General features: G+C 42.0%; 1 protein-coding gene across 2 annotated transcripts in view; it reads left to right on the plus strand.

The window, feature by feature from the left end:
- ccdc135 (coiled-coil domain containing 135) overlaps positions 1 to 12,260 on the plus strand; it is a 104,106-nt gene that overhangs the window by 30,452 nt on the left and 61,394 nt on the right. The window contains exons 1-3 of one of the 2 annotated variants that reach the window (XM_063074061.1): positions 3,287 to 3,353; positions 4,391 to 4,516; positions 7,656 to 7,850. In XM_063074061.1, coding sequence (XP_062930131.1) covers positions 3,306 to 3,353; positions 4,391 to 4,516; positions 7,656 to 7,850 — 369 coding nt within the window. In that variant the 5' untranslated portion in view covers positions 3,287 to 3,305. Of the gene's footprint in view, positions 1 to 3,286; positions 3,354 to 4,390; positions 4,517 to 7,655; positions 7,851 to 12,260 lie in introns of those variants that run through there. The other variant, XM_063073973.1, reaches the window with a different exon arrangement.

The following is a 12,260-nucleotide window of genomic DNA, read 5'->3' on the forward strand; positions in this document are numbered from 1 at the left end:
CATGGATCTTACGGAGGTGTTTGATAGAGTTTTATGCAATAGGCTGATTAGCAAAATTGATAATTTGAAATTAAAAGATCACTAGTATTGCATTTAGGAAATTGGCTTAAAGGACAAGAGCAAACAGTTGTAGTAAATAAATTGCTGGAGCAACTCAGCTGGTCAGGTGGCAGCTATGGAGGCAGAGAGATGGTTGACACTTTAGACCCTGCATGTTTTCAATGTGTTCCCCAGGGGTCGGTCTTGAGGATGACCTTTATTGAAGTATTACTCAGACATGTGGGTAACACTTCTCAATTTGTGGATAAAATGTAGTCAACAATGAGGAGAAAGTAGACTTAGAAAGGATTGTTGAGTGGGCAGACAATTAACAGATGTAATTTGTTGCAGAAAATAGTGAGGAGGAATAACTTGTGTGAGTCTCTATTCAATCTGTTTACAATTTTAAATCAATTCATCAGCATCAAACCTCAAAGAAAATTCCCTGCTGCCACTGTCCAAACTTACGCCAAATCCCACTCATCTATCATCTATACAGGAGATTCTGCAGATACTGGGAATCCAGAGTAACACATACACAATGCTGGAGGAACTCAGCAGGTTAGGCCTCATTTATGGGGAGGAATAGATAGTTGACGTTTATTCTCTGATAATAACAGGGCCGAGACCCTTCATCAGGACCTTTCCTTCTGCAGATACTGCCTGACCTGCTGAGTTTCTCCAACATTTTGTGTTTTACTACATCTATCATCCTTGTATCTGTAGACTTACACTGGTTGGCTTCAGTCCTTGATTCCAAGAGGCAGCGTGCGCAGAACTCGTAACAGGCAAGCTGCAGGACAGGGCACGAGCCAATGCTTGGCTCCATTTTGCTGATTAAAGCTCCCATTGTTCACCGATTAAAGTGATGAGGGATTTTGAAGCATCGGAGCAAGTGCAGAGGGTGACCGCCGGCTGCCTGTCTTTTGATCGGTTGCTCTGTACCGGAGAGGGAAGAGCCTGCTGCTGCGTCTGGGCCCAGAGAGCATTGTCCAGATTTTTACTGTGTTTTGGATTTGGATTTTGGACAATAGACTCTATTTTTCAGGCTTATACTTTTTATATTCTGTGTTCACCCAATCTTCTCATATTTTTTGTGGGGAAGGGAAATTTGGGGGGTTGATGTGCCTGTTCCATTTTTGTTTGTTTTTTTTGTGCGGGGAAGGGGATTTGGGTGTTGATGTGCCTGATTTGTTTTGCCTGGTTTTTCTGTGGGGGGGGGATGGATTTGGGGGTTGAATGACCTGTTCCATTTTTGTTCATTTTTTTCCCAGGAAGGTGGGATTTGGGGATTGATGATCGAGTTGCCTTTCTTTTCTTTCTTGGTTTCATGGCTACTTGTAGAATTGAAGAATTCCAAAGTTGTATACTTTGATAATAAGATTAATCTTTGAACCTTTTGAACCTCTCTCAGAGCTGTTTTGAGCATATGCTAATTTATTTTCTCCACCAGTGGTGTTCATGTCTACAGCTGTCATAGCTCTAAATTCTTGAATTCTATCTATAATCTTCTCTACGCCTATATATCTTTCCTTCTTTCAGCTAATCTTTAAAATCTACTTTTTTGAACATGTTTTTGGATATCTGCCTTCATCTAGCTTGGTTTTCTATGAAGTGTTTTGGGGCATTTTGTTCATGGCAGTAGATAAATAAGTTGTTTTTACTACATTCAGAAATATTAACAAAGGCTCCAAGTTTATTGTGTCTATAACTTTATTTTACTGGCTTGAACTCAGCAGTGTTCCAGAGATTAAACATCAATTCCTGGAGATACCAGGACAATCACATTGCCAGCCTGGCAGTAGAGAAGCACTACAAAAATTTGAAAAGTAAAAGGATGAGCAAGCTAGATCTTGTGGGAAAAGGGAGTCAATTTTATAATCCATCCAATGTTCAATATCTCCCATATATTAAAATTTCATGAATGATTTCCTCTTTGTTTTAAATTTACCTTTGGAAGTGCAATTCTTGATTACCAAATGTGTAAAAACGATCCCCAGAGCAACATAGTTAATTACCTTATGACTCTAGTAGCACAGGACAATAGCCCTTACTGATCTCTCACCTCCTACTAAATGACTGTGAATTCTTTTCCTTTTTCCCTTACAAGCAACATATCATTAAATTATGTTTCCAGCTTAATTTCTCAACCTTTCTGGGTAGTAAGTGGTTGCGTCAGAACCTTGCTATTCTGTAACATTCTGATAATAGTCCAAAAGGTATTTTTCTGATTAAAGAATTATTCCCTCACTGAATGTGTTCTCTGATGATGATCAACACAAGATATGTGGGAAACCGTTCAGCCATAACTGGCAGCTTCTGAGGTGCAAACCTGAAGTTAAAGGCACAGGCTAAAGATTTTTATCAAAATGGACAGGTTAGAGATGTGGTACTGCCATATTAATTCTTGAGAAAATGGTGTGGTGTTCTTGTGATGTTTTCATGCTTTCTTTATTGTACTATTCTCTTCAGCATAAAACAGATCCATTTAAACAGGGAAAGAAGATTCTGAAGGGTGATTTTGGAGAAGATGCTATTAGGATATTTCCCTGAAGTAGGAAAACCTAGAACTAGGGAGCATTGTTATTGGATATTGGTTGTCATTTAAAATTCAGATAAGGAATTTCTTCTCCCAGGGTTATGAATGTCAGAGATTCTCTATCCAGAGAACAATGGATGTTGGTACATATCAGGCCAAAATAGGTGGATTTTTGGGGTATAGAGGAATCATGTGTAAAGGGATCAGGCTGAAAGAAGGGTTGAAGTTAGCTATTAATTTATATTTCTTAGTTATTTACAGTGTTTTGAGAATCTGCTCTTTGATCATTTTCATTCAGGGAGCTGCAGTGGAATATAATTACAACAAAGTTATGAGGAACGAATGGATGTACAAAGTTCAAAGTAAAATTTATTATCAGAGTGCATACATGTCACTGCATATAACCCTGAGATTCTTCTTCCTGCGGACATATTTAGCAAATTTATAGGACAATAACTGTAAGCAGGACCAATGAACAACAAATTGTGCAAATGCAAATATAAATAAATAGCAATAAATAACGAGTATGAAATAACATGAAATAACAAGATAAACAGTCCTTAAAGTGAGGCCATTGGTTGTGGGCACACCAGAAATAGAATGAGTGCAGTTATCCCCTTTTGTTCAAGAGTTTGATGATTGAGGAGTAGGAATTGTTCTTGAACCTGGTGGTGTGAGTCCTGAGGTACTTGTATCTTCTACCTGATGGCAGCATCAAGAAAAGAGCATGGCCTGTGTGCTGAGGATCTTTGATGATGGATGCTGCTTTTCTATGGTAACGTTTCATGTAGATGTGCTCAATTATTGGGAGGGCTTTACCTGTGATTTATTGGGCTGAATCCACTACCTTTTGTAGGATTTTCCGCTCAAAGACATTGGTGTTTCCATACCAGGCCGTAATGCGGCCAATCAGCACACTTTCCACTACACATCTATAGAAGTTTGCCAAGGTTTTTGATGACATGTCAGATCTCTGTAGACTTCTGAGGAAGTAGTGGCTACAATATAACTGAGGAGTGCAAGTTTGTGCAGAGACATGGAATACAGCTTCAGAGGTCTTAGCCACTGAAGGCAGAGTCCTAATTACGTGGCATGTAGATCAATTTGTATATTTTTCTGGGTAAAATTCTTGGTTATGACTGGATTTAGCTCTAAGTTCATGCACAGGATGAATTCTCTGGCAAGGCTCGGTAATATGTTCCTAGCAGACAGAAAGGTGTGGAACTATGCTCCCTGGTCAGTGACAAAAATGGCTCTCTTGGCAATATGTAGTCTCTGTGCATGGTAGTTTGAGGTTATTCTTCTGGAAAAAAATGTTGTTTCTAATGAGATTGATGAGGTCTTGTCATGGGTAGACTGGGGGTCCTGCGTGACTAGACAGCACTCTGGCCAAGGTGAGATGGGAGTGCTGTGTCCAAGGATAGAACAAATACTCTAGCCAGCTATGGAATGAACACTTTGTCATGAGTTAACAGACACTCTGGCCAAGGGTAGACTGAGTCATAATGGATCAAAATGTTGGAGAAGATCAGCAGACTAGGCAAAATCTATGGAAAAGAGTAAACAATCGATGTTCATGCCATCAGGCTGGAGGTTACCGAGACAGAATATGAGGTGTTGCTCCTCCAACCTGAGTGAGGCCGCATCACGATAGTAAAGGAGGCCATGGACTGACATGTCAGAATGGAAATGGGAAGTAGAATTGAAATAATGTAAATTGTAAACCAACCTATGTATGTGCTAATGATATTTATTATTCTAATTAAGAGGTGATACCAATGCTAAAATATTAATTTTCTTAATTGTCAACAGAAGTTTGTTAGCACCACTCTTCGCCCTACTTTAACGAACCACAAGGAACTATACACTTGGAAAGGGTGTGCAGAGTTTGTTTCTGACTTTCTAATAGTGGATTCATTAGATCCTGTCACAGATGTGGTGAGTAATTTTGCATTACAGTAGTAATACAATGTCTAGTCACTCCAGCTCCAAGGTTTCTAACAGTTAGATTCACCCCTTTTCATTGATTCTACCATTTAGAGGGAGAGTTCTGAGCAGTTTGATCAAAAAGAGTGAGCTAAATAGGTCTTCACCAATAAACGGTCAAGGAGAAGGGTCTTCACCTCTCAGGTTTACCAACATCTGTTTGAAAAGAGCATCTGTCATCCTTCCTTTATTTTACTCAGAAACACAGCAAAATAGTTAACTCTAAACTAACCTCTAAAGTAGGAAGTCATGATTTAAGGGAAGTTGGTGATGGCCAATAATTTTCAGCTTTGGAAGTGAACCTTACATAAATGAAATAGCAAGAATTTTGGTGATAGACATATGACAGGACTGATGTTCCAGGAGACTTCAAGAGCATGGGGTAGAATGATTGAATGAAGTCAGGGCAAAAGGTCACTCATGTCTCCTTCATAACATATCTTAAATATTTCATTGACGTGGCTACTTAGCCCAAGGATAAAATGCTGGAGGAACTCAGCAGGACAGGCAGCATCTATGGAAAAGAGCTAACAGCTGACATTTCAAGCTGAGACCATTCATCAGGACTGGAAAAAAGAGATTAGAAGTCAGAGTAAGAAAATGGGCAGAGGAGAGGCAGAAGTACAAGGTGAAACCAGGAGAGGGGGAGTGATGAAGCAAAGAGTTAGGAAGTCAATTGGAGAAAGAGTTAAAGGGTTGTAGAAGAGGAATCTGATAGGCGAGGACAGAAGGCCTTGGAAGAAAGAGAAGTGGGAGGAGCACTAGAGGGAGGTGATGGGCAGCTAAGGAGATAATGGGAATAGGGAATGGTGAAGGAGAAGCTTAGGGTGGGGTGCATTTACCAGAAGTTCGAGAAATCAGTGTTCCTGCCATCAGGCTGGAGGTTACCAAGACAGAGTATGAGGTGTTGCTCCTCCATCCTGAGTGTGGCCTCATCACAACAGTAGAGGAGGCCATGAACTGACGTGTCAGAATGGAAATGGAAAGTAGAATTGAAATAGGTGGCCACAGGGAGATCCCACATTTTCTGGCAGATGGAACATAGGTGCTCAGCAAAACAGTCTCCCAGTTTATGTCAGGTCTCACCAATATACAGGAGGCCACAATGGGAGCACTGAGTACAGTGGATGACCCCAACAGATTCACAGGTGAAGTGCCGCATCACCTATGAGGACTGTTTGGATCCCTGAATGGTAGTGAGGAAGGAGGTGTAGGGGTAGGTGTGGCACTTACTCCACTTGCAAGGATAAGTTCCAGGAGGGAGATCATTGGGGAGGGACGGATAGACAAAGGAGTCGCGTAGAGAACGATCCCTATGGAAAGCGTAAAGTTGGGCAGGGGGGGTTAAGGAAAGATATGCTTGGTTGAGGGATCCCGACGGAGACGGCGAAAGTTATGGAGAATTATGTGCTGGATGCGGAGGCTGATAGGGTGGATAGGGAGAGAAAATAATTGCTGGTATATTCAAGTGCAGGAACTCTGAGGGGAAAAAAAAGTGCTGGAAATACCAAGTAGGGAGGCAACACCTGTGAAAAACTGAGAAAAACAGGCCTGTTCTGATACAAGCAGGAAAGGCTTCTTAATATGAAATTGATTAATTCAATATGTAATTGTTGCTGTTTATGAAGGTTTGAACATAGTTCTAAAGTACTTCATTCGGTACCTAAGTAAGAAAGGCATGATTTTTTTTTCTCAAACCAAAAGACTGCTGATGTGTCGCCAGGTATATTTGAGGCTGAGGTAGATTCAGGTTCAGATTCATTATCACATACATCAAAACATCCAGAGAAATGTGTTGTTTGTGTTAACGACCAACAAAACCCAAGGATATGCTGAGGGCAGCCCACAAGTATTGCCACACATTCCGGTGCCAACATAAGTATTCCCGCAGTACTCAGCAGAACAACACAAGCAACAACTGCAAAACATAAACACAAGAAATTCTACAGATGTTGGAAATCCAAAGCAACACACAGAAAATGCTGGAGGAACTCTGCAGGTCTGGCAACATCAATGGAAATGAACAAATAGCAAAACAAGCTCATTTCCTCCCTTCCAGTCACACGCAGAGATAGGCTTCAAACTCTAAGAATAGCCACTTCCAGCCAATTCACAGACACGCAGACATTGGGCTTCTGACTTCCCCAGTGGGTTCACAGACTCACAGACCCAGGACTTCAGCCATCAGGCTTTGGCTTGGCTTCCGGACTTGCTAACTTCTGTCTTCATCCTTTGGGCTTTGATTTTTTGGTAATTGATCCCAGGACTCGCTGATCATGGGACCCTGAACACCAGACTTGCCATTTCATCAACCCAAGGGATCATCAGCCTTTGTGCCTTCTGTCCACAGGACCCACTGACCTAGGGGAGCTTACTAACTGGGGGGAGGGGGGGCGCAGTTGTCAACCCTCATTCTCACTGGCTTTCATCCGCAGCGCTTGCCAACCTGACATCTAAACATGGGGATCCCTGGCCTTTGAATGCAGAGCTCTGCAACCTGAACTCCAGCCTGACCTCTAACACGCCGACATCTCCAGACCTAAACCCTAACCTGATTCCTAACCCCCTGTTCTGTCTCCAAAATCATTCCTATGAACCTAAAAAACAATTAAGCCTGAGCCACAACCTCAACGGACATTGTACCTCGGCAGCTCGAACTGCTTTGTGGATGACAGGGAAAATCAGCAATAGTGGGAATTAAGCAGGAAAGTGGAGTTGAGGCCAAACTGTTAGATCCTTCATGAGCTTACTGTATGGTGGTCTGTTCTGAGGAAATGCATGGCCTATACCTGCTCCTATTTCCAGTGTGCTTATGGATTTGTTCTTTCATGGCACTTTGAAACATCTTGGAGTTATGAAAAATATTAGTTCTTTCTTATAATTTAGGAAGTGCTACAAGTATAAGCAAAGTGGATAATATTTGTGTTATATTACCTCTAGTCAGTCTATAATTTGGCTTTTGCTGAGATTCATAATGAAAAAATAGAAAAAATCGCTGCGGTCTGAGTCTGGCATTTATTTTGCAGAATGTTATACTGTTGGTTTCACTGTGTTTAAGTCAAGGCTTAATTTAATTTACCGTTTCTAACAGCCAGATTATTTGTTTTCTCCAACCACTGTCCTGAAACATCAAAAAGGAAACTGCTTTGACTTCAGCACCTTACTCTGTTCACTGCTGATTGGTGTGGGATACGATGCATACTGTGTCAGCGGATATGCTGTGAAAGAAATGTGTTTGATGGATGAGACAAAGGAAATCTGTCCACTACTACAAGAAGATGAGAAAGTAAGGAGAAAATTTTGTCTTGTTAGTATCCACTACCATAATCACTGCCATTGATCATTTTGCTCACCAGTTCAAAGAACGGCTGGTAAGAAAGGGGAGATATGTTACCATGAGATAGCAGGAATTATTCTCTGAGCATGCTTTGGGAGCAGTGTGGAATTTTAACCATGGACATAATCTGTGCTGTACATATCTTGGGTACAGAGAACTTTACTCTGTCTAACCTCTGTTGTATCTACTTTGTATTGTGAAGGAGTAGCCCCAATGGAGCTTTCTCTGTACCTGCCTGAACTGTGCCTGATCTATGTTTAAAGCGACAGGGTGCCACCCAGTTAGACCCATGTGACCAATTAATCTACCGACCCATTTGTCTTTGGAATGTGAGCAGAAACCAGAGCACCTGGAGGAAAACCACGGGGTCATGGGGAAAATGCACAAATGTACAAAATTTGTAAACTCAGTCAGCTTCATCATGGGTACTAGTCTCCACAGCATCCAGGACATCTTCAAGAAGCAATGCTTCAAAAAGTTGGTGTTCATTATTAAGGACTCCCTCCACCCAGAACATGCCCTCTTTTCATTGCTACTATCATGGAGGGGATACAGGAACCTGAAGACACACACAATCAATGATCCAGGAATAGCTTCTTTCCCTCTGCCATCAGGTTTCTGAGTGGTTGTGCATGAACACAACCTCACTCTGTTTTTTCCTCTTTTTGCAATACTTATTTAATTTAACTTTCTTAATATATACAGTTGCAAGAAAACTCCTGTGAACCCCTCGCAATCACCTGGTCCTCTGCATCAACCACTCACAAATGTGGTCTGATCCTCATCCATGCCACAACGGACATGTTAAGATGACACAATCACACTTCTTCCCATCAATACTGAGTACACCATTCAAACAACCACAGTCCAGGTTCAAAAAGCATGTGAACCTCTGGGGTAATGCCTTCTACAAAAGCTATTTGGAGTCAGGTGTTCCAATCAATGAGCTGAGATTGGAGGTGTAGATTATAGAGGTGCCCTGCCCTATAAAAAGAGCAAGTCAGGTTACTGACAGAGCCTGCTCTTCTCAAGAAAGATCTGTTTATATGCACCATGCCTTGATTAAAACAACTTTCAGAGGACCTTAGAAAAATAATTGTAGAGATGCATGAAGCTGGAAAAGGCTACAAAAACATTTCCAAAGACCTGAGTGTTCATCAGTCCACTGTAAGAGAAACTGTCTACAAATGGAGGATATTCAGTACTTAATACGGCACTGCATTATTGTAAAATACAGTGGGACACATCTGGACTAGTACATTTTAGCAAATTAAGCAGCTGCTCCAACTAGCTGAAGTTTCGTGGAAATAGTTAAAAACAGCAAAGACAAACAATCATTTAACTGAGCAACAAATTAGGTATTTAAATGAAATGCAGAACAAATTAGAACACTACCAATACTACTACTATTTTAGAAAGTTGGTGCTGATAAGGGGTGACTTGCTTCTTGCAGCTGTGATGGGAATCATCAAATATTCCCCTTCAGAAATATTACACCTAAAATCCATAGTCACAGCCATGGGTTCTTCAGTAAGCAACATCATCATAAGACATTTAAATAACCTATCGATACAGATCCCGGATTACAGACTCAGGTCATGTGCAGTTTCCTTTTAAGAAAGAGAAAGCTTGGATCGTGTGCTGTGCTGCAAGTAAGATTGAAACACAGAGACTTTAGACCCCCCACTCCTGACTATCCTACTGGTGAATGTACAGTCTCTGAAAAATAAAACTGAAGACCTCAAAGCAAGATTGCAGTACCAGAGAAACATCAGTGATTGCTGTGTACTTTGCCTCACAGAAATCTGGTTATACCTGCCATTTTGGACACAATGCTGTAGCTTGATGGCTTCACCATTCACTGTAAAGGCAGAATAGCTCAGTCTTTTCAGGGCAGAGAAGATGGAATATGCTTTATAATTAACTCATTGCAATGCACAGTCTGTCTCAGTGCTGCTCACCCAAACTGGAACATCTAGTGGTCAAATATTGTCCTTTTTTTCTGCCATCATCCTGGTGGGGGTGTACATTCCACCTCAGGGCAACATCAGGCAGGGTCTGGAGGAGCTAAACCCTGTAGTGAACAGGTACAAAACAGGGCACCCTGTTGCCTTCCCTATTATTGTGGGGGATTTCAATAAGGCCAGCTTAAAGAAGTCTCTGAACAACTATGACCAACATATCACCTGTGGGACCAGGGGAGCCAAGACACTTGACCACTGTTACACCACCATCAAGAATGCTTACCATCCCACCCCACGCCCACACTGTGGAAAGTTCGATCGCCTGTCTGTACATATTCTCCCAGTGTATAGGCAGTGATAAAGACTGCCACCCACTGGTGAGGACCAAGAAGGTATGGTTAAGGGAGGCAGAGGAGCATTTACAGGACTGCTTTGAGTCAGTGGACTGGGCAATATTCAGGAATTCATCTTTGAGCCAGAATGAATATGCCACAGTTGACACTAACTTCATCAAAATGTGTGTGGATGACAGTATGCCTTCAAGAACATATCAGTCACACCCAAATCAAAAGCCGTGGATGAACCAGGAGATTCGTCGACTGCTGAGGCTAGATCTGTGGTATTCAAGATCAGTGGTCCAGAACCATACAAGAAGTCGAGGTGTGACCTACTGAAGGCTTTATTAAGAGCAGTAAAACAATTCCGATTGAGGTTAGAGATGGAATTGGATGCATCTCAGCTTTGGTAGAGTTTGCAAACCATTATTTCTCACAAAACTTAACATCATGAATGGCAGTGATGCTTCACTCCCAGTTGAGCTGAATACCCACTATGCGTGATTTGAAAGGGAGAATCAAACCACATCTATGTGAATCCCTGCAGCATCCGGTGACCCTGTGATCTCTGTCTCGAAGGCTGACGTCAGAACACCTGTCAAGAGTATGAACCTTCACAAGGGCTCTGAAAACCTGTGCCAACCAACAGGCAGGAGTGTTCAAGGACAGATTCAATCTCTCAATCTCTCAGTCGGAGGTTGCCATCTGCTTCAAAAGGGTGATGATCATACCAAGAAGAGCAGGGTATGCTGCCTGAATGACTGTTGCCCAGTGGCACTCACATCTTCTGTGATAAAGTACTTTGAGAGATTGATCATGGCTAGAATCAAGGACCTGGACCCGCTACAATTTGCCTATCACCACAATAGATCTACAGTGGATGCAATGTTACTGGCTCTCCACTCGGCCTTGGATCACCTGGGCAATAGTAATACCTGCATCTGGATGCTGTTTATTGACTACAGGTCAGTGTTAAAGACAACCATACCCCCAGTTCTAATCAAAAAGCTACAAAACCTGTGCTTCTGTACTTCCCTCTGCAACTTCCCTTGACTTCCTCACCAGGAGACCACAGTCTGTGTAGATCAAAAATAATATCTTCTTCTCGCCGGCAGTCAATACTGGCACACCTCGACGATGCTTACCACACTGCTCTACTCACTCTGTACTCAAGACAGCGTGGCTAGGCACAGCTCAAACACCATCTATAAATTTGCCAATGATACAATTATTGTTAGCAAAATTTCAGATGATGACAAGGAAGCATACAGCAGCGAAATAGATCAGCTGGTTGAGTGGTATCACAGTAGCAGCCTTGCACTCAATATCAGTAAAACCAAGGAATTGATCGTGGACTTCAGAAAGGGTAAGTCGAGGGTGCATACACCAGTCCTCATCAAGGGATCAGAAGTGGGAAGAGTGAGCAGTTTCAAGTTTCTGGGTCTCAGCATCTCTGAGGATCTATTCTGGGCCGAACGTATTGATGCAATTACAAAGAAGGCACAACAGTGACTACATTTCATTAAGAGTTTGAGGAGAATTAGTATGTCATCAAAGACACTTGCAAATAGTTCAATAGTTCCATTTAATATCAGAAAAATATTAGAGAGCTAGGCAGAAAGCTGAGAAGCAGGACCTCCAGGGTAGTGATTTCTGGATGCTGCCTGTGCAACATACCAGTAAGGGTAGAAACAGGCTGATGTGGCAGATTAATGTGTGGTTGAGGAGTTGGTGTAGGGTGCAGGGCTTCAGGTTGTTGGATCATTGGGATCTCTTCTGGGAGAGGTATGACCTGTTCAAAAGTGACAGGTTGCACCTGAACCCAAGCAGGTTTGTTAGAGCTGCTGGGGAGGGTTTAAACTAATTTGGCAGGGGGTTGGGAACCTGAGTGAAGGGACAGAGTAGGATGGATGGTAAAAGAGCAAAGATAACATGCAATCAGGCAGTCAAGAAGGGCAGGCAGATGATAGGACAAAATTGCAGCCAGCAGAGTGAAAATCAGTGCATTATGGATGCAGAATCAAAAAGGGTAGCAAATACAGTATTCAACATGCTACACC

This window comes from Mobula hypostoma, chromosome 1, assembly GCF_963921235.1.
Source record: "Mobula hypostoma chromosome 1, sMobHyp1.1, whole genome shotgun sequence".
In the NCBI taxonomy this organism is placed as follows: Eukaryota; Metazoa; Chordata; class Chondrichthyes; order Myliobatiformes; family Myliobatidae; genus Mobula; species Mobula hypostoma.